This window comes from Apium graveolens, chromosome 11 (assembly GCF_009905375.1).
Source record: "Apium graveolens cultivar Ventura chromosome 11, ASM990537v1, whole genome shotgun sequence".
NCBI classification, from domain to species: Eukaryota; Viridiplantae; Streptophyta; class Magnoliopsida; order Apiales; family Apiaceae; genus Apium; species Apium graveolens.
Genome location: NC_133657.1, coordinates 202448597 through 202471800, shown reverse-complemented (window position 1 = coordinate 202471800; position 23204 = coordinate 202448597). Strand labels below are relative to the sequence as shown.

Below are 23204 nucleotides of genomic sequence, written 5' to 3'. Positions count from 1 at the left end.
CTGTTCCCATTCTCTCTGAAGGACAAGGCTAAGAGATGGTTACACTCTCTACCAGCTGGTTCGATTACTAGTTGGGAAGATCTTGCTCAGAAGTTTCTTACTAAATTCTTCCCTATGGCGAAGACAGCTGCACTCAGGAATGCTATTACTCAATTTGCGCAGCAAACGGGAGAATCGCTAAGTGAAGCTTGGGAGCGCTACAAGGAGATGCTTAGGAAGTGTCCTCATCATGGAATTCCTGATTGGATGATAATCACTTGTTTTTACAATGGGTTGGGAGCACAGTCCAGACCCATGCTCGATGCAGCATCAGGCGGAGCATTATGGGCAAAGAGCTATAAGGAAGCTTATGATCTAATTGAACTGATGGCTGCTAATGAATATCAGTATCCAACCCAGAGATATCCACAGGGCAAGGTAGCAGGAGTTCTTGAAGTGGATACAGCTACGGCTATCACTGCTCAACTAAAGGCGTTGTCTATGAAGATCGATTCTCTGGCTAACTATGGTGTTAAGCAGATAATAAGTGTTTGTGAGCTGTGTGCAGGTCCGCATGCGACAGAGCAATGCGCTATATCTAGCGACTCAGCTCAGTTTGTGAGCAACCTTCAGAGATCGCAACAACCAGTTCCAGACACTTATCATCCTGACAACTGGAATCATCCTAACTTCAGCTGGAGCAACAATCAGAATGTGATGCAACAGCCGTTCCAGCCGTTTGGAAATAAGCTGTTCAACTCTCTTGGTTTTCAGCAACAACTCCAACTTCAACAACAAACTCATGATGCAGGTCTATCTTCGAATGAAAAATCTGAATTAGAGGAGTTGAGGCTTATGTGCAAAAACCAGGCTCTTATATGCCAAAGCCAAGCTGTTTCTATCAAGACTTTGGAGAACCAAATAGGGCAAATTGCTAATGCCTTATTGAATCGACCACCAGGAACGCTTCCTAGTGATACAGAAGCCAATCCAGGAAAGAGGGAAGTTGAAGAACATGTGAACGCCATCACCTTAAGGTCTGGAAAGGTCGCAAGCCCCCAAATTCAGCAAGACGAAGAGCCTGAAAAATCTCAAGATTCAGAAAATGCTGTTGTGGCTGAAGAAGATGTGTAGAGGGAAGTAGAGGTGGAACCAAGGAAGACTACTGTGGAACACACTCCTCCTGAGGGTAATACATGGGAGAAACAGATCTATCCTCCACCTCCTTTTCCTAAAAGGCTGCAGAAGAAAAAGCTGGATAAGCAGTTTGAGAAGTTTCTGGAGGTGTTCAAGAAACTTCATATCAACATACCTTTCGCTGAAGCTCTTGAACAGATGCCTAGCTATGCGAGGTTTATGAAAGGTATTCTCTCTCGGAAAGTGAAGCTCGATGACATAGAGACCGTTGCTCTAACGGAGGAATGCAGTGCTGTGCTGCAACAGAAGTTGCCTCCGAAGCTTAATGATCCTGGAAGCTTCACTATTCCTTGCACCATCGGAAACTTGTCGTTCGACAAGTGTTTATGTGATTTAGGAGCTAGCATCAATCTGATGCCCTTACCTATCTTCAAGAAGCTTGGTCTGTCTGAGCCGAAACCAACATACATGTCATTGCAACTAGCTGACCGTTCCATCGCTTATCCACGAGGTATAGTGGAGGATGTCTTGGTCAAGGTGGATAAACTCTTCTTCCCTGCTGACTTTGTAATTCTTGATTTCGAGGAAGATAAGAAGATTCCCATTATCTTGGGAAGACCATTCTTGGCTACAGGCCGAACTATGATCGATGTGCAAAAAGGAGAGCTTACGATGAAGGTTCATGATCAGAAGGTCACTTTCAATGTGTTCAAGGAAATAAAATTACCCACAACTAAAGAGGAGTGCTTTAAAGTAGAGCAAATTCAGGTTTTGAATGCACCTCTGTGGAAGAGGAAGTTGGATGTGCCATTCGATTCTCTTGGGTTAGCAGAGCTGAAAATTTCTCAGGAGCGTCTCGAGCCGTCTATTGAAGATGCTCCCACACTTGAGCTCAACCCACTACCAGATTACTTGAGTTATTCATTGTTAGGTGCACCCCCTGACAAGGGGTTGGGATATATCTTTGATGATGTAGAGGGTAGCCGAACGGATCCTCCAGTGCCTATAGAGGGTTCTTCTCATGTGCAGCAGATAGTTGATAGGACTGGTGTTGGTGATGAACAGTACAGGCGAGTAACTAGGCGTATGGAGGCCATGCACGATATTCACCATCATTTTGCTGCAGATTTGACACATGCTTTCGGTACTGTTGTTCGAGACACTGGTAGCAAGGTTGATTGGCCACCTGATCCTCCACCCGACGAGGGTGAATCTCCCGCTAATTAGGTATGCCTGAAATCCTTATTATTGCCTTCAATGAGGACATTGAAAATTTTAAGTATGGGGGTGGTAGTTAAGGAATATTGTGTGTGTGTCATTTAGTTGCATATTCATGATAGTTTAGTTCATATAGTTGCATAATTTATGCCATATAGTTTTTTTTTATGAATGTCATGTAGCTCATGCATTTACCATGATCCCTTTTGCAATAATTTATCGACTGAATTGTGATATTGATGCGAGTGTAGTGATAGCATTAAAGTGATATTAAGTTGTGTAGGTTGATATGCATGCTAGAAACAATTGTAAGTCTACTAAGTCTTAGAGAATGCGAAAGGGCTAGATTGTGTTATGATTTGGTTGTTTTCAAGGTCAATCTACTTATTATGCTTAGAATTCGATTATAGGTTCTTAGTGATAAAGACATGAAAAAGAAAAATTTTGGAGAAAAAAAATATGGAAGTTGTTGCTAGTTGTGGCTAGGCGTCAAATGGCTAGTAGCCGGCTCGCGTATGTTTCGAGTAGTCTAGGGTTGAGCAAGATGGAGCGAAACGCACGTGCTCAGAAATTAAAAAAAAAAAAAATTGGCATAATTGATCAAGAGTGGGCTCTTTGGTATTCGAGTTATTAAGTTCTTAGGGGACTTTGTGCCTAGCGACCTAAGGCTTTTAGAGTCTGGGATCCGCTAACCTAACGCTCGTTACATGGATATCATTGTATAAGTCTTTTGTGGACCTCACTCATTGCATGGTCAAATAAGCATTTGAGTTGTAAATAAAAAAGCACGATTTCGTAGTTAGCTCCAGAGTTCTTGTAGTGTTGTATATCACTTTGTGCCTGGAATTTTTATTCTTTGTATAATCGTAGGATTGCCTTGAAGATAGTCTAGTCATAGTAATTGGTCTAGTTCCGAAGCATATCTGTTAAGCATTTACACACACCACGTTTCTGGCTGTATGTCCATTTGCATGAGTTTATTGATCTTTAGTTGTCTAACTGCATTCGTTGAGATGAGGCAATTTGGTTGATTAATTGTAGTAAGGGGGATCGCTGCATTTTCATATAGATTGTATTCATTCATATTTTTATTTGTTTTTGAGTCTGTGACGCTTGAGGGCAAACATCGATTTAAGTTTGGGGGTGTGATAAGTGGCATTTTATACCACTTAGAATGTCTTAAAATGGCTTAAATTGGTGTCTTGAAATCAAGTATTTTGTGTATTTGATGCGTTTTTCTAGTGTTCATGCATTTCAGGGTATTAGTTGCATTTCGGGGGAGGAATCATCAAGAATAAGCCTTGGCATGTGTTCACCATTGCGAGAGGAAAGGAACGGGCAGATTACGGCGAAGAAACGGAGCAAACTTGGATTTTTTCCAGTAGAGGCCTGCGCGCCCGCGCAGCTATGCTGAGCGGCCGCGCAGCAACCTGCGCGCCCGCGCAGCTATGTTGAGCGGCCGCGCAGGGTCGGGAATTTTGCTAAATTATTTTAGACTTCTACTTCTGTTTGGCTTCCAACTTCTATGTAATCTGAGTTTTATGGGACTATTATATAAGTAGATTTGAGACGTTTTCAAAGGGGGAATTAAGTAGAAGAAGATTGTGTTTTACGCAAGAAGCGAAGGGGATACCAAGGAGAAGACCTATAAGCACAGAACAACTCCGGAAAAGAAGATCTTGTTTTCAACTTGTGATTCTTTGAATTAGTTGTAACTTTGGATGCTCGTTTTCGTTCTTGTTGAACCTAGATCTCGTTTATTCGTACTTTGATTATTATTTAGTTTATTAAGACCTTGTTTATACCATGCTTTCATTGGAACCCATGGTGACGATGAGTTCGATTAGGGGCTAATCGTTGTCATGGGATTCTAGCGGATTTACTTATGGATTTCAATAATTAATTGTTTCGATATCTTGGTGTGTGGTGATTGATTGATATCCTAGTATTGGTTGTGCTTATTCGTCTTATGTGCGTAGCTAACATATAAGATAGCGTGTTAATCTCTATTGAAGCGACAGTGAATATATAGGTTTAGAACTTGCCATGCTAGCATAGGTTCATGTATGTGTATGCATGATTCGTAGGTAACTCTAACCGTTTTACTTGCCCTATGTAATCAAGATAGATAACTTGTTCTTAAACCGTTATGTTGTCAAATTCTATAGACATATAGGATCTCAATATAATTGGTGCCTATTCAGCTTCTATCTCTTTTGTGGATGTCTGGTAGAATGGTACTCGTGCAACGAAAGTTGGCGTTTATCAGTTTCGTGTTATCTGATTAGTGTCCTCACCATCACATGCTAAGGTTAAGAACGAGAAGGCTATTGAATGAAGTATTTAATGAAGTTAGGATCCCATGTTTATCATATATATTAATTTAACCTCAATTCTCTTAGTTAATGTTATTTAGTATAATCTCTTAGTTTAATAAAAACCCAATTTGTTATTTGTCTTAGCATTGAGCGATAACCATACATTGTTGCATAGGTGCATAAATTGAACTTAACCTAAACCAGTCTCTGTGGGAACGAATCTGATTTATATCTTATACTACTTGCGAACGCGTATACTTGCGTGAATATTAGCGCGTGTTTTCGCCCTAACATGCCGCCAGAATGGCCTTAGAACCGTTAGACCTTAGAAGAAGAGAGACGGTTCTTATATGGAAATGTAGAGTAATATGATGCCTGCAACTTGTGAATTTAACTTTAACTGGCTGCAATTAGCACCAAGGTGAATGTAAATAAAAAGTAAATCAGTAATCTTTTATCTGTAGAGATCCTTAACTCTCATTTCATTGGTTTGTGATATTTTGAGACAAGATTTTTCCATCCAGTTGGCAATTTTCCTACCTCAAAACCATTAATAAGTTGTCTGGCTACCAATTCTTGATGTGCAATCAGATAATATTATCATCTCCATGGAGCAAGTATACTATGGCCTATATCTGTGTCACATGTATTTATGTCTGTTTGTGTGACCAGGCTAACTCAAGTATGACCATAATTCGTTTTTTGAGTGGATCCGAATCCTTGCCTCGTGTTAAACTGTTTATTCTGCACTCAATATGCGAGCTTCACGTGTCTGACATGTGTATCTGTGTGCCAGCGCGTTGTGACATTTGTTACTGACACACCGTCTGCTTTGTTTTTATTCCGGAAGGTCACTGAAGCCTGTGGAGGAAAAAGCTTCAGCAGGATAACACATTGAAAGTTATTTTATCTTAGTCTTCTATCACTAACTTTAACTATGTTTAGATAAGTTGGGCTCAAACTGAAATTATACAAGTGTGGTTTTAGACTGTAATCCTTTATTTTTAAGGTGTGTTATTTTGCATCTGCAGTGCAGAGTTTCAGCAGGATGAGATATTCAAGAAGTTACAAATTTTCAAAATTCTAACTTTTCATTACTTTTCTGCATAATGTTGAATGGTAAATATGTTTCAAATATAACAAATAAAAAAATGTAATCTGACTGCTCAAGTTTGCTAATGCAGTCCTTGTATCATGTCAAAAATAATAGTAACCTGACAGTAACGCTGAATTAGCCAAAAAAAAAAAACAAAGCAAGTGGTGAAATATCAAAACTGGTGGTTTAAAGAACACAGACAGGGACAATATCTTTGCATCCAATCATATCACAGAAATGGATCTCACAAGATAGCTATTAGTCTATCCCTAGGCCTGTATAAATAAGTACAAAACCACACCATTCTTCATCACAAACACTAACTAAACATATATACAAAGCTTCTTTCCATTCTACATTTTCAGTACAATGGCTGCTTCAACAATGGCCCTCTCTTCTCCAGCTTTGGCTGGAAAGGCAGTCAAAGTAGCTCCATCTTCATCTGAGCTCTTTGGAAATGGAAGAGTTTCGATGAGAAAGTCTGTCAAGGCACCAGTGTCTAACAGCCCATGGTACGGTCCAGACCGTGTCAAGTACTTGGGACCATTCTCTGGTGAAGCCCCATCTTACCTTACTGGTGAGTTTCCAGGTGACTATGGCTGGGACACTGCTGGGCTTTCGGCTGACCCTGAGACTTTTGCCAAGAACCGTGAACTTGAAGTGATCCACTCCAGATGGGCCATGCTTGGAGCCCTTGGGTGTGTCTTTCCAGAGCTCTTGGCTCGTAATGGTGTCAAGTTTGGCGAGGCAGTGTGGTTTAAGGCTGGATCACAAATCTTCAGCGAGGGTGGACTAGACTATTTGGGTAACCCAAGCTTGGTCCATGCCCAAAGCATCTTAGCTATCTGGGCTACTCAAGTCATCTTGATGGGCGCAGTTGAGGGTTACCGTGTTGCTGGTGGACCACTAGGGGAAATTGTCGACCCACTTTACCCTGGAGGAAGCTTTGACCCATTAGGCCTTGCTGAAGACCCTGAGGCATTCGCAGAGCTTAAGGTGAAGGAGCTGAAAAATGGAAGACTAGCCATGTTCTCCATGTTTGGATTCTTCGTACAAGCTATTGTGACCGGAAAGGGTCCATTAGAGAACTTGGCTGACCACCTCGCAGACCCTGTTAACAACAATGCCTGGGCCTTTGCCACTAACTTTGTTCCTGGAAAGTGAGAGAAGGTCTTTTGAGTTTTTGGTTTACTTATGTGATATAGTAATTCTGAGTAGTGTATGTCCTGTAAATTGGTCTCATCTTTTAATGCAAATTGCCAGATTGACAAAGTGTTTTTTCTTGTTAACTTCTTAATCAGTGTTGCTGCCTTATTACACACTCAGATAGTATACTGGCTTAGCAGGTGGTTTAGATATAGTTATTGAATTTAATTGAAGCAAGCAATTCATATGTAGGAAATCGCATATATGAAAATTACTTGAAACAAGAGAACTGAACCGCATTGCTGATTCATTTAAACATCAGTCCTCATCCTCAATTTCTGCGAATTGGAATGGTAGAGTATACAGTTGCTACAATGCCAGTTCTGGTCACTGTTGAGCACCAAAGATCTTGATTTATATGGAAAAGTAATTTGCAACATACGAACATTGTAAGAAATCATTTGTTGACATAAAGTGTTATGATCATGGGATGTTGAACATTATAAATTCAACCACATAAACCTCACTTAAATGCAAATTCCGCATAGGCAGCACCAGTTTTTTAAAATCAGACTTCAGCAGGTATCGTAGTGCCTATGTGCAATTTAATAGTTACTCCTGAGGGGCATCTTCACATTGGTGTTATGTTGTGATCTGGAATGATGACATTAAAAATAAAAGATCACCTGTTCAACCAGCTTCTTCCTGATCAAATTTGAAGAATGCATGCCCCTGTATATCAGGTTTATCCCTAGCTGATAATAAAATTTTCAAACTCTGCTTCCCTGTATGTCAGGTTTATCCCTGTAAGAAACAGAAAAAATGGCTAAATTAGTATCGATGGCACAAAGGAAATATATTGAGTCCGCTAATCCTTGTAACAGATTACATTCCTGTGAATTCTACCATATGTAACACATCTTCAGTGTATTAGTTCTTTCTGTATGCAGGGGAGGGGTGACGACAAAATTTAAACCCATGACTCCATGAGCTTTCGACATGGAGGATAAGGGAAGTAGCCTGTTTCCACTAGACTATCAACGAGTCCTCGAGATTAAATATAGCTTAGTCCCTGTCATTATCACAGAGTTTGTATTCATACTTCCATATAAAACATAAACAAATAAAATCCATATGCAACATAAAAGTATGTAACCTTTTCACATTCTATCATGACTATTAATGCAAACCAAAAAAATATATATAAAGCTAATGTTTGAACACAGACACAATATTTGTATATATATGTTAAGCGGGAAAAACAAATGATGGATCTTATCCCATAAATTAAACCTAGTACATGCAAATTATATATATAAGCTGACTACTACAAATGGATGCTAAAAACTAGCAACTACATTCCACTTTGACTCCACTACTCCCACACTCCTGAAAATTCTAAACAACCAAATGATCAAGTCCTATGCATTACAACAGACTAATTATAATGTTTATTTTAAAACAAAACAATCAAACAATTAAATAAAGACAATACTTAAATAATAAGTTTAAGATTAAATTCCAACAGAAGCCATTATCGCTTTCAGTTCAGGAATGGAATAGGGTAAGAGAAGGAAAATTAATGGTAAAAATGAAGAACATAGAAGGTTTGAAAAAGTGATGCACTCCGTAGAAAATGGTTAAACCAGTGTTTAGTTTTAGTTAGTAGAAGTAGAATGATGCTAGGAATGAATAGGGTCATTTTGCTTCACTCTTATCAGTTTTTCATTCACTCCAATAGAATGCAACATTAGGATAGTGAAGGCAGTAGAGCAATTTTGATAGGCTTAATTTAATAGGGTCAAAATCCTATTTTGTTTAGAAATAACAAAAGACACATCTTGTGAAGTCGAAAACACATCAGAGAGTCGATACTCGATACTACACTTACTACTGAGATCACTAACGCTCTTGTAATTAAACATGTAATAGGAAAAATAATTGATACATCATCCCTAAAGATTACATGATTTTGGCTACTATGAACAAGAATCATGTTGACTTTGAATGTTCAATACATCATAAAAATTGGAATTTACAAAAGCTGGAAGAAATACCAAGACTGATGATTGAAACGCTTAATCTAAATTCCTTTTTATGTGCAGTCGTTCATATACTATCTTAATCAGCAGAATAATGATAAGAAGGAAGAAGAGGGAACCGATGATACAAACAGTAATGGCGAGGGCCGGTGAGTGTGATAACACCAAATATGTTCCTGCAACAAAAGTCAACATCATAGCCATTACCGAAACAGTGTTGAGCACAGTTGATGCAGCATTGAGTTTCGACACTTGATGAGGATCTTCATTTATTGATTCAAGAAAGTAGAAGAACAAAGAAGATGTTGATAGTAGGAGAGCTATTGCATCTGATACCATAAATGTATTAAAAGCGTTCTTCTTTGAAAGTAATACCAATCCTTCATCAACCTCTCCACTTTGATGGAGACCACCAGGCATAGTGAATCCTACGGTGAAGGTTACTGTAGTTATAAGTGCAGAAACAATGATCTGGGTATTGGTCCTCATTTTATACCTTTCTAGCTTTTCTTTCTTTTCTAGATGCTTTGCATGCATCAATATTTTTTTCTGTTCATCAAATATCACATCTTTTGTCCTTCGCTTACTTGGGGGAATATTTTTCCAAATATCATTTTTATTCTCCTTTCTTTTATTGCTAAGATTCCACGCTGATTGATTAGACTCGACTTCATCAATTGCAATTTTAATATGCACCTACAAATGAAGGACAACAAATAATTAATAATTATCTTAATTCGGAGATATGAACTTCTTTAAGATGTCTACTATAAGACTTTAAACGTGTCAAATATGTCCATGCAATTAAATTCCTCATCGTCGCTTTGAAAAGGAGCCAAGTTAACAACAATTATTAAAAAATAGAGTGAGCTAACCATTTTACTTAGTTACTCGTAGCAAGCAACACTTGAAGTTTAAATTTTTCCATACTTCATAATTTTCCTTTTAAGTAATTAAGGACCAAGACTAGTAATTTCCAAGAATTAGTGAAAAGAAGAATGAAGTTTTCAACATACCTGATCAGCGACAACATCATTTTTATGATACAACATTTCCCAAGGAGTAAAATTGTTCTGGTTTTTTGCTTTTGTACCGAGTTCTTTGTCTTTTATGAGCTCCGGAATAAAATAACCTTGGGAGATAATTACATGGAGAGGTGTATCTCCGTTGGTATCTTTTTGTTTCAAAATCTTGTCGCTGCACATTTCTGGGCAATATTTCAAAATAGCTTCTACCATCTCTTTTCTATGAACAGCTTTTGTATTACTATTATAAGCTGCAGCCAAATGTAGTATATTGCGACCATCTTCATTAACAACTATGTACGGAGATTTATCAGCTTCAGATGCAGAAGACGGAGCTGGCCATAACTGCATAAGTCGTACCAGTGTAGAAGTATACCCACACTCGACTGCTACATGAAATGGCGTTGGTACCATATCTCCGTACACAAATTGGTGTCCAACATCTTCTTGTGCTCCTATTATGGCACCAAGCACTGAATCAAATTCGTGATAGACAGCGTAGTGGAGTGCTGTCCACCCATTATCTTGTGTAAAATTTACAAGGTCTTTGGCACCTCCTAAGAGACTTAATACAGAGTCTGCAAAAAAACAAGTACATAGATTTCATAATTGTAAGGTCTATGATTCACATTACATTTCTGTGCAAATGAATCTTATTTGGTGTAATAGTAATGAAGCTACCATATATAAATGTGTGACTGTAATTATATCATGATGAAAAACATAAGAACAAAGGTATACTTATATTGTATTATGTACTCATCAAAAAATAAACTCATGAGAGAAAATAAGTACTATGTATACTTATATTGTATACATATGCATTACATACCTTCATTACGCCTTTTGATAGCAAGAATTAACTCAAGCGCCTTTTCGTGTTCGGGCATGATTCCAACTTGATACTTTTGAGAGAGTAATTTGACAATGGCATCACTACATTCATTATCGATGGCTTTATAGATCAAACACATGAGACCATTTCTATTAATTTTACGACCATCTTGATAGGCCAGATCTTTCTCTAGTATCATTTTAACAACATCCACGCAATTTCTCTCCACCGCCAGCTGTAAGACGGAGCTTCTTGACTCGTCTGTTCCACAGAATAATGCTTTAAATTTTGCACAAGTATTATTAAGAAATATAGTCATTGTCATAAATCATAATATCATATCATAAAACATTTTTACCCTAAAATAGTAACATCAATGCTATATACTTACATTGTCTAACCATATTTTTTCTAACTCTGTGAATAATAATGTGAGAAAGATGCATAAAATCCCTAGTTGTAAATCTGGAACCGACATGCTTTTATACAAATGTGAAGTTGACAATGTTCTAACTTCAAACGTCTGATTCAGTAGGTATGTCCTACTGCAATTTGTGTGCACAGAGAGCGTCCAATTTTATTAACTTCGAAGTTATATTCAAATTTAAAAGAAATGACATGGATATATATATTACATGGATAGAATGCGTCCAATTTACTATGCTACATACCTTGGCCGATAGCATGCGTCGTCATACAACCAGGACCATCTAAATACAGAGCTGTGCAGGTGGTACAGATCTCCTTTGCTATATCTTTGTGCCCCTTTTCCACAGCTATGTAGATTGGAGTTTTTCCTTCACTGTTTTGAACATGGCTACCATCTGGATCAGCGTCCACTAAGAGCTTAACAATTGCCACATTGCCTTTAAGGACTGCTAAGTGTAAGGCAGTGTTCCCCATTTGACCATTAGCTTGCCTAACAAAATCCTGAAAAGGGGTAACTAGATTATTTGCTGAAGACGAAGGCAAATGTCGTGCAGCATCGATGATGACCTTAACAACTTGAGTGTGTCCATGATCTACTGCAAGGTGAAGGGCAGTTTGTTTTGATATATCCAGCTTGACCAAAAGGTTTTTGTTTCCAAACTCCCTCAAAATATATTCTACACGTTCTGTAACTCCTCTCATTGATTCTGCGTGAAGGATACTTTTTCCCTCTTCTTGCTCCAGTCTCTCTGCTTCCATCTCCAATGCAGCTTTGGAAATATGATCTCCGGAAATGGCATCCATGAAACAGTTGGCAATGGCATGAGTATTTTCTTTCAGGCCAGCGTACTTTTCATCTTTCATCTGTCTATATTTTTCATTAAAAAGCACATCTTTTTTATCTCTTTCAGTGATGGAGAGCGCTGGACTTGAAAAAATATCACTCTCCGGATCATGCTGGATATGATGCAGGGCAATTTTAATTTTCACCTATAAATAAAAGAGGAACGATAATTAAACAATTATCTTAATTTGAAGAAATTGATTATCAGATCACTTGTTAGTTGTTACGGCATTTTACCTTACAATGCAATGTCATACTCCCTAACATGCATTTTAAACCTCCTATCTAGTATAGTCACATAAAATTTTAAAAACTTTTTTCTACCGAATTAAATTATTATTTGAAAAGTAAAATTTTAAAAATAAATCATAAAACTATACTAGATTAGAACTCTCTGTTTCAAATGTTAAGAAAGGACAGAGGGAAAGTATTTTGTATTGCAGTATAATATCCCGTGATGTATTATAAATCAGAAATATACACTATCGTTTAAAAGAGAATTAAGATTTAAATGAACTACATAGAACATTTGCCACGTGTTTCAACGTACTGAGTTACACATGTCACTTATCGTAATTTTGATATTTATAATATAATTATTTTTATTTTTAGTGAACAAAGGTGTCGCACATTTTAAGAATGTGTGTGGTCCACTAGATGATAAAATCATCAATAACATTTTCAATCTTTTACATCTATCATCAATTTTTTGACCATACCAGCAAGATGCCAAAGGCTAGGACAAAGTTAACTTAAATGAAAAGTAAAGTGAAATACTTATCTCATCACTTGCTCACTCTACGCAACACATTAAAAGGTTCTAAATTTTGACCTTAAATACAATATTATAGACAAATAAAGCTAGAATTAAATTTGTTACTTTTTTGATCAAACTAAACTAGACTTAATAAGAAAACTAGTTTGAGTAACTTAATAATCTGAAAAAAAAAACAGTTTAATGTAATTTTCAGTGTACCTGATCGCCAATGATTTGGTCATTAAAATACAACATCCCAGGAGGAGTCCAATTTTCTTTGTTTAGAAGGTTTATATCCAGTTGTTTGTATTTCATGAGTTGTGAAATGAAACAACCATCCTTAATAAGGAGATGAAGAGGTGTTTGGCCCTTCTTATCCTGCCTGTTCACAAACTTCTCCTTGTGCTCTTCTGGACAATATTTTAAAATGCCTTCAATCATTTCTTTTTTATTTTGCAATGCAGCTAAATGTAATATGTTTTGTCCTTCTCTGTTAACCGCTGTATAGGCTGAAGAACCATATGATGGCCATAATTGCATAAGAAGTATCACGGTAGAAGTATATCCTTTTTCAGCTGCTATTAGAAATGGTGTTGATACCATATCTTCGTACACAAATCCGTGTTTGAATCGTTTTTGTTCTTCTACTATGTGAGTAATAATTGAATTGAATTCGTTATATGCAGCATGGTGGAGTAATGTCCATCCTAGCCTGTCAGCAGAGAGTACAAGGCCTCCGGCATAATTTAACAGATTGGAGGCAGATTCTGCAAAAGATAAATATTATAATATTGTATTCTTTACATCAAATTATATTTATTCGCTTTATGATTATATTGTCAAATTATAAAACAGTAGTCAAGCTCTTATAATTCTAACACCAATCCCTTTAATTAATAATCAAGCAATTCAACTTAATTAATGTATGTGCCTGGAGTTGGTCACTTGTTGTTAACTAAGGCTTCGTTTGGAAGTGCTATTGAAAACCGCTGCTGTGAGAAAAAGTGTTGGTGGAAAAAGTGTTGTGATGACTGTTTGGTAATTTTTTTTTAATTTATGCATATTTTGAGATATAATATATAAAAATAATGTTTTTGAGATGGTTTGATGGTAAAACTGATAGCTACTTTCTGCAAAAACTGAAAACAACTTTTTCCAAAAACACGGGGACATTCTTTTGCTAACAGCAGCTTTTAACTTAAAAGCGCTTTTCAAGACAACAACTTTTAAAATTTACCAAACAAAAAGCTGTTGTAGCTATCTGCAACAGTAATACCAAACGAGGCCTAAATCTAGAGAAAAATGGCAAAACTAATTTAAGTTACAGATAAGTTGTTAGCTTATACCTAGATGATTGGATAATTTATACTCCCCGTCCCTAAATACATGTACATTTTGACTTTTGACCAGTTAGTTTGATCAAATTTTGACTGAAATTTACACTTACCAAAAAAAAAAATATACCACTAGAAAGTACATTTAGTCTATTTTATAATAACTTTCAGATTTTAAAAATAATTAATCGATAATTTTTAAAGTAAAGTTAAAAATCGATCAAATTTACTCTTAGAAAAACAAAATGGACATATAATTAGGTACATAGGGAGTATGATGAATAATCAGGATGATAGCTTTTAATTCATATTAGTGTTTTCTTAATGAACAATAATTTTCACCAATTTTAAAATTATAAAGATAATATTTATTTTATTTAAACACAAATTACTTGATAAATTGTCTTAAGTGTCCATAGGCATATGCTCAAATACCCAATCTATTAATTTTAAAAAGCAAGATCTTAATTACTCACCAACACATCACATACATATCATTGGAGAAAATGCCCAAAATAACATATATATATATATATACAAATTGTGTCACACATGAGCCTAAAATATTGCTTGGTGTTCTTTCTACCCAAATGAACAGGCATGAGCCAAATGTATATATGGATCTAACATAAAATCTCTCAATTAAAAAACACCTTTTATTCTCTCTCATCTTATACGCACATCAACAATATATATTATATATACAATGTCTTCCTCTACCCTTATTTGCAAACTAAAATATCTACACCACAACAACTACGATTCTATTTTTTATTGTAAAAATAAAATATCCATAATATTAAATAAAAATACTTTCAATTGAAAAACAAATTCTAGTCACTTCTTTATTCAAGTAGCATAAATAGGTCTTCCTCGGATTACGCCTTAAGTAGTTCCGCAACTGGTTGACACGTTATTAGATCTGGCGTGTTATTTTTTCACCTTTGATTCCTTGTTGGCTTATATGTGAGATACACAGTGTAGCGTATCTAATATCAGGTTGGCGTTTTGGACAATGTGTTAGATGTTTTTTGTAAATATCTATTTATAAAAATAAAATTCTAAAAATAATTATTATCTTATAAAATATTTTTCAATTAATGTATTAAAAAACTTTACATTAACTCTTAATATCATTTGTTTCAGTTTCAAATCTTGGGTCATTAATTTATTTTATACTATGCTTTTATATCCAAGATCATTTTATAACGTTACTAGAATATTTTTGTTGTTATGTTCTTATATTTATACATTTGTATACTTGAGTTGACGAGAGGGACACATACTTAAGTTTTGTGATTCTATTCTTATAAACAAGCCTCAGCCTCAATTCCGATATACAATATATTTCACTCGTACTGTACTCATTTATATATATAAACCCTATGATTATCAAGTATCTTAAAGTATAAGTATATATGAATTAGTGTATTATCACATATATATATTGTTGTTGATGATTGATTTTGAACACCGGAAAGTTCGACGTTCCTTTCTCTTCTCGTTCGTGTGCGGTAGAGAATGAACTGCAAGGGGGTGTTTTACCGATAGGGAGTTGCCATTCAAGTCCCGGGAGGTGCAGAACGATATAACTGTGTGCAGTGAAGGTGAATTTGATTTGTTGAGCTCTAAGAATACAAAATTCCTAACAATCCAAGGATTTTTGCACATGTGTATAATTTCTTAGTCATGTTTAATTTATGATAATAATTTAGTTAAATGGTTTTTTGTTTATGTAGTTTTTATTAAGAACTAAGCTTCTGCTGCTTACATAGATGGTGCAGTGAAGGTGAAATTGATTTGTTGAGCTCTAAGAATGAATGTGGGTTTTCGGGGCATATTGGATCCTCACTGTGTTATTTTTTTAATCGTATAGGTAGTATCACTTTTGTTTCAATAGTGATAATTATAAACGGTAACTTTACTATCTTATTCATCTTGCTGGTCCTATGTGCATCGTCTGTCATAAACCTCCTAAATATCTTCTAATCATGTTGTTGATTAGTATGTTTTCTAATAATTGCAATTTATTTACTACAAGAAAAACGGGTTTTTCCTGCCGAATATTTCCTACTGATCATTTCCTATTAATTTTTAAGTCAAAGGGTATTTTTTACCAATTCCGTACTCGGTAGGAAATGGAAGTCATTTCCTACCGATGGTGGTACGAAATGGTTAAAGTCGAATCCACCTTTTCATGTCATTTTTTCCGGCAAGTTTGTCACACACAAAACGACGTTGTTTTAAGCAAAATATTTTCTACTGCACTACCACGATAGGTTTTGTGAGTCTCATTTTCTACCGACATCGGTAGGAAATGGTTCATGTACGACTCATTTCCTACCACTTCGATGCAGTAGGAAATGAGTTTGTCTTTGGACAAATGTGTCCAATTGTGATTGGCTGATATGCCACATGGTTTTTCCTACCAAGAAGTGGTAGAAAATGACTAGTTACATTCCTACTAACTAGTTACATTTCCTACCAACTGGTATAGATTAATTATTTTATAAATATAATTGAAATTTAGGCGTTAGATAAGGATTAGACAATACATTTTTTTACAAATTTTGTTTCAATGTACCAAGCGTACGGATGCCGATATTATTTCGAAGTTACCATGTATGTAAAAAATTAGAATTTTTTAACTTCATATGCAATTATTTTATAATGAAAATATATTTTTAAACAAATAATTACATATTACAAATTAAAAAAATTATATATTAGTCTAGATTCCACATCTGACATCACCAACAAGGACCATGTTAGAATAAACAAAAAGCTTCAGGTAAAATTTTCCACATTCCTCTAATATAATATTCTGTTTGACCATTACATCTTTGTCCTTTATTTCAGTTTTTCCTCAGTTGCATTGACTGTTCTGACTGGGGCACTTAGTGGGTTGTTAAAATAAAGAATATTTAATTAAGCAGTGCAATCATCTATGCCATCTATCTTCCTCTAATTTCATCATTGCTTATGCCATTGCAGTAATATAATTGTATCTTCTAAAAGAACCACATGCAGCTATGTTCATTTTTAATCTAATTATTTTAATGTTAATTTATATTCTAATTATTACATCACTGCTTATGTCATTGCAGTATTATAATTGTATCTTCTAAAAGATTGCTTCCTTATACACGAGAAAAGTAAATAACAAGATAAATGCATCATTCTGAATATTTCATTTCTATGTTAAGCCTCATTTTCTTGACAAGCGAGATAACATAATTCATATTAATGCTTGCTGCTACTTTCTTCACAAGAAGAACAATTCATTTCCATGTTGCTACTATCTTTAGAATATATTCTGTGAATATATTAATACTGTAATTTTATATACTACTCTCAAACTCTTACCCTAGTACGAAAGTAACAGTATAAGATGGAAATTGACATTAAAATGAAGGTCATACCAGTCTCCTGAACAGAACTGCATCACTATGAACTATGAAGTTCAAATGATGTACCTTTTAGAGAATCACCTCATCCTATTCTCTTTTCCACTGATCCAAAAGATTCAAAAGGCCATACCTATGTGCGAAAAATTAAATTAAAGACCAAGTTCCAAATGAAAAAATACAACAAGAATTTCAGCAAGATCACACATAAGTTGTGAGAATATAAACACAAAACTATTGAAATCACAAAAAATTTCAAAGAGTGATTTAGAAGGCACCAAACAGAAGACAGAACTGAATTGACCAGGTTAGCACACATCATAAACTGAAGAACATGGCAGTCACAATGCCTCGTTAAGCCCCAAATAAAAACCATATTCTGGCTCTTATCTGAAGACTGTCCAACAACAATGACTCAATAATTGACCTGATCTTAAATATCAATAATGCTTTCAAATAAGCATGAGTTATCAAAAATGAAATAAATGTGTACAGAACTGATGCCCGACTTTAAACAACCGAATTTTTTAATTACTAATAGACATACTATTCCTAGAAACAGGCATTTTAATGAATCAAAGAGCACTCACTTTCCAAAAAAATCTGCCTTCAATCATCCCGTAAGGAAGAGGGCCAAACGTTCTTGAATCTCGAGACATGTACTTGTTATCTCCCTCAATCCAAACATGCCCTTTAGGAACCTACAAAAAACTACAAAATCAAAATTCCACAAAAAATCCACATGCAAAACACCATTAAACCCAACAAAACCCCAAAACAAAAATGAACTCCAATAAAACTAACATATAATTTATAAAAATATAGTATGCATTTTCCAATTAATAATCTACTTATGTGAAACGCCAAACTTTGCAATATACTAACACACATTGGATCATGTTACTAGTTACTACAAACCCTTTTAACCAACAACGTAAGAAACCAATTAGTACAAATTACCAACCACATTGGTACAAATTAAAAATTTTAAGCCTGTAAATGAACCAACACACTAACACACACAAAAAAACAGAACTTGTTGACAATGGTAATAATTCATACAACAATCGACTCGAAAGCGCCACCACTGTCACGATCCACGAAACACTATCACCCTCCATCCCGACAACCCTTTTAGTAACAATCTTTCTTAACAATCTTTCTTGGATCCTCAGGTGACCTTATAAGCACAATATCACCCTTCCCCACTTTACTAAACCTGGTAGAGATTTTCTCAGCCAATACGAAACCACCCGTGATTTCGAAAGTGGGTATCATACTAGAACCTGTAACCTACAAAACCCAGAAAGCAATTTGTCTAATATTACTTACAGATTAAAAAAGACGAACTTTAATCAGGAAAAATCAAGAAAATAGGGGAAAATGTGAAGTGATGAGGTAATTACTTACATAAGCAGGAGTGAGAAGATAGGTGTTTGTGAGATGAAGAGTGCAGAAAAACTTGGCTAAGACAAGGGTTTTGTCAAATGCTTCTTTCACTATGTAGGTCCATAAGGTTGTGTTCATGTTTTTGTGTTTTACAGTTCAGAGTACTTTACATTCTGACAGAGTAAAATGTTGAACAATTTGTTATGTTTGGTCGGGGAGTTTATTTAAAAAATTTATTTATTTAATTGTATTCTAATTTTTAAAATATTTTTGTAAATATATAATAATTATAAATTTATAATAAAAATAATAGGATAACTTAAGTAGAATAAGTAGACTCCGTCTAGTGGTTAACAATTTATTAGTTTAACGGATATATGACGCTATTTATTTATTTTTTTAATAGTAGGATACGTTGTGGTCGTAGTTTACTAGGATAAGTGGATTATATCTAGTAGTTTAATAATTTAGTAGTTTAGCGGATATATAACACTATTTAATTTATTTTTTTTAATAACCAAAATGAGGGAATAACTGTGAAACCAAATTATACCCCACTTTCCCGTTATTATAATATAGTATAGATAGATATGGTTTATTCGATTATTATAGGTTAAAAAAAGAGATACTAATCAAACTATCTTTAGAATACTAGTGAGCTACTGAGCTTAATCAAGAATAAAAAATTAAATAAATTATCTGAAATACTAAATTATTTATTTTTAAAAATATTTGTAAAATATGTTTGAATACATTCAGATTTAATTTCTTACATTTTTCTAAAATTAATTGAAATTGCTTTTCTTGCACACAAAATCGTGTCTTTGCATAATCTTTTTAAAATTATTAGAGTATCTTCAAGGGGAAGTGTAAAATAATAAAAAATAATGATTAGCTAAAATTTGCTGAACCTGTAAGTTATTGTACTCCAATGATATTAGGTATAATGGTTAGCTATATTTCAAAAATATTTTTTTTATTATTATTTTCATTTATGTATAAGTTCTTTGCAGAATGAATTTCAATATACACAGTATAAACAAAATTACTGCAAAACTTAAACAAAAAATAGAGCAACATGTTTTGATGAGTTCCATCATTTCAATTTATTTTAACTAAATCAGAGTAATTAGAAGAAGCACTTGCCCAGCTAGCAACACTAGCAATATGAATAATCAGTAGATTGAAGTTTAATAGAAACACGGCTAGAAGTTTGAGAAATAAAAGTATCATTATATTTACAATTTATCCACAAGACAATATTTAAATTCCAATTGGTCGCTTATTCATAACATTTTATCGAAAGATTCACCCTAAAAATTCATTACCGGGAGTACTTGACAAAATTTCATTAACAACGGATAATAAATCTGGAAGATATGTCAACTTGCCCGACCACATAATTGCCGTGTATATACAAGTCAGTGAACTTTCTCAAAAGCACTATATCTATGTTGACCACAAATGTATTTACCTTTCGGCAAGATTTCAGGGATAAAAATCTGCAAGTTCTTTAATCAGGAAGCCGGTGGAAAACCCCCAAAGATATAATCGAACTGAGTAAAATTGGTGTAAACCCCCAAATTTCAAAACCAGAAACCCAATTACATATATAATTGTATCACAATAATACAAGATTTTGAAACGAACAAATAAAGATATTATCAAACAAAATAACGAAGAAATCAAGAACCTTAATTCAAGTAAATTAAATGATTAAAGATAAAGTCATACCTCTGAATTTGGAACTGAGGTAGATGGAGCTAAGAAAAGAACATGCCGGAGCGGTGAGTGATTGAGCGGGTGATGAGTTGGATAAATATAGAAAACGAGATTGGGATCAACAGATTTGGTGTATGGATTCTTGATAGCTAAAATTTTTCCTAACAGGAGTGTGTGGTTGGAACGTTGTTTTTGATAGAAGATAGGTTGGAACGTTGTTTTTTATAGAAGATAGCTAAATATAGTAATGTTCATTATGTTGTAAATCTCACTAACAAATATAGCAACATAGAAGCAAGTGTATAAAGAATTTAGCAAGTTTAGGCCAAGACCACAGTTAACAAAACAAAGCATGCAGGTAAACAAAATCAGTAACTGGAATAACGAAGAGAGAAAGAAAGATGTACCCGAAACCATAGCTTTTAACAGTGACTGAAATAAAGGTTCACAGATAAAAATGCCAAAAAAATGATTACAGCTGAGTCACCAGGCCTTGCTCGAAGTCCTGGCTGCTCTTGAAGAGAATATTGCCCCTACCTGCTGCGTTTGGGATGCGCACAATATCTCCACCAGGATAAAACAGCTCGGAGTTTATGTTAACAGCAGCAACAAAAGCTCCACTTCGACCAGCACCTCAGTCGCCGGAAAATATCAGCACTTCAGGACTTTTGGGAGAGAAATGCAGAGAGGTTGAAGAGAAGAGAAGAGAATGTAGTGTATCAAATACATTTACTTTAACCTCTATTTATAGGAGAGGAGAAAATGAAACTGTCCACACACTTAATGTCTGAATTAAACTGCTTCATTAATAAAAAAATCAAAACTGATCAGATTTTGAATTTAAATTACTTGTAACAGCTTTTCACATTAACACCCACATTATTATCAGAACTTTAAGTTAAGTTCTGATCTGATATCAGAACTTAAGTTCTGATCTGATATCAGAACTTAAGTTAAGTTCTGATATCAGAACTTAAGTTCTGATTTTATTCATCAGTTACAGATCAGATTATATTATTTGTCCAGGTTCAAGGTATTTAGACTAAGCCCACTAACAAAGTGACTTTCAGTATCAAACCCAGCCCAATAATTTATAATAATCCAATCACTGATAAATAAATTCGAATTAAAATTAATTCACAAATAAATAAAATTCTCGCCCAGGTCGCCTCGCGTACGCGAGACGCCGAGACATTCGCCCAAATCGCCCTTCGACCCGACCCGGTCTGGTGCGTGGCGGGGCGGCGGCGGCGCGTGTGTGTGTGCGCGCGTGAAGCACATAACAACACAATGGACCATCACACACCTTAGTAGTTGTATACTACTCATGTGGGTAATACCATATAAAGCACACAACCCTCTTTATTTATTTCAATGTGGGACAAACATTCTCAAATTTTTCCAAGCTTTTCCAAGCTACTTTCAACTCTCATTTCATATGGATTTCATTAAGAAAATTCTTAAAACCATACATGAAAATTTAAGTTCAAATATCATTGAATAATTTCCAATCATTAGATTTTAGATTTAACATCAAGAACATAATTAAATTAAGCTCTAAAATCCTAATTTTCTAACAATCCCCCACAAATCCATACAAAAATGCGATCATTTCCCATCATGACTTGTTTTTCAGAGTCGGTACCCTTCCGGGTTTGAACCCTCCTAATTCCTCTACTTCAATGGCTATCAAACTCAGATGGAATGTTTCACCTTGAATCTTAATCCATTTAGTATAACCATATTCCATAGATGACGACAAGTCAAAGCTTTGAGACATTAATGGTCATGTCTCGATCCTGTTCATCGAATGCTTCAAGGATTAACCCTATCCTCTAATTGCGACCACACAATTACATTCGCTTAGCTGGGCATCTCCAGAGATATACTGCCTCTATCTCGTCAAATGACTTGATCCCATTCAGAGTTTTACCACTCTTGCTTTTCTGGCAGTGTCAGTACCTTCTAGGTTTACAGGGGATAGACTCAGATACTATAGTATCATCTATGTAGCAAAGGTACTACCAACTCATCCTTACAGCTTGTTATTACCCATTGAATACACTTCGAGGGATCTCCTCTCATGTGTATTGGGTTCCCACTGTTGATGAATTATGATGGGTTGACAATCCCATCCCCAACCTTGACTTAAGGACCACTGCAGGTTCTAGTCCTTTAGTAAGTGGATCAGCTATATTATTCTGAGTTCCTATGAACTCTATAGCTATGATCCTATCAGTCACTAAACCCCTTATAGACTTGAGTATAACTTGGATGTGTCTCTTAGTTTTAGCATTATGCTTTTTTCTGCTAATCTTGTCGATAGTTGTTCGACTATCACAGTGAATAGCAATAGCAGGAAGCGGTCTGCTTACTACAAGTATTGCAGACATAAGTCCATGTAACCATTCAGCCTCCGTCCCTGTGGCATCAAGTGCACACAACTCAGCCTCAAAAGTAGACCGAGTAACTATAGTCTGTCTGCTTGACTTCCAGGATATTGCTCCACCAGCCAAGGTGAACACG

The 23204-nt window shown here is 35.3% G+C and overlaps 2 protein-coding genes, 1 long non-coding RNA gene and 1 other non-coding gene across 6 annotated transcripts; 1 reads left to right on the top strand and 3 right to left on the bottom strand.

Moving 5' to 3' along the window:
- Positions 1–129: 129 nt before the first annotated feature.
- Positions 130–236, bottom strand: LOC141699171 (small nucleolar RNA R71). Its single transcript, XR_012565653.1, has one exon. It is a non-coding gene; the product is annotated as a small nucleolar RNA R71 (small nucleolar RNA).
- Positions 237–6047: 5811 nt separating this feature from the next.
- Positions 6048–7020, top strand: LOC141697614 (chlorophyll a-b binding protein, chloroplastic-like). The gene has a single exon (XM_074502098.1). It carries the CDS (start codon positions 6118–6120, stop codon positions 6910–6912), a length of 795 nt encoding a protein of 264 aa, XP_074358199.1. The 5' UTR covers positions 6048–6117; the 3' UTR covers positions 6913–7020.
- Positions 7021–7579: 559 nt separating this feature from the next.
- Positions 7580–18093, bottom strand: LOC141697613 (uncharacterized). 3 transcript variants are annotated; one of them, XM_074502095.1, is made up of 6 exons: positions 17583–18093; positions 13046–13593; positions 11468–12215; positions 10794–11057; positions 9953–10539; positions 7580–9632 (listed from the first exon to the last, which is right to left on the bottom strand). In XM_074502095.1, the coding sequence occupies exons 2-6, from the start codon at positions 13427–13429 to the stop codon at positions 8973–8975; spliced, it is 2643 nt and encodes an 880-aa protein (XP_074358196.1). In that variant the 5' UTR covers positions 13430–13593; positions 17583–18093; the 3' UTR covers positions 7580–8972. The 3 variants fall into 3 exon arrangements, with proteins under 3 accessions (XP_074358196.1, XP_074358197.1, XP_074358198.1); XM_074502096.1 differs by having other exon boundaries at positions 17637–18093; XM_074502097.1 differs by lacking the exon at positions 13046–13593 and having other exon boundaries at positions 17583–18092.
- A 64-nt stretch (positions 18094–18157) lies between these two features.
- On the bottom strand, positions 18158–19129 carry LOC141697615 (uncharacterized). The gene is made up of 3 exons (XR_012564788.1): positions 18978–19129; positions 18630–18860; positions 18158–18268 (listed from the first exon to the last, which is right to left on the bottom strand). It is a non-coding gene; the product is annotated as an uncharacterized LOC141697615 (long non-coding RNA).
- Between the last annotated feature and the right edge of the window lie 4075 nt (positions 19130–23204).

Excerpts from the sequence above, each read along its gene's own strand:
- LOC141697614 (XM_074502098.1), top strand. The coding sequence starts at position 6,118 with ATGGCTGCTTCAACAATGGCCCTCTCTTCTCCAGCTTTGGCTGGAAAG.
- LOC141697613 (XM_074502095.1), bottom strand. The coding sequence starts at position 13,429 with ATGGTATCAACACCATTTCTAATAGCAGCTGAAAAAGGATATACTTCT. Across the intron at positions 10,540-10,793 it reads TATCAAAAGGCGTAATGAAG|ACTCTGTATTAAGTCTCTTA; the intron begins GTATGTAATGCA and ends GTTTTTTTGCAG. Across the intron at positions 9,633-9,952 it reads ATGATGTTGTCGCTGATCAG|GTGCATATTAAAATTGCAAT; the intron begins GTATGTTGAAAA and ends CTTCATTTGTAG.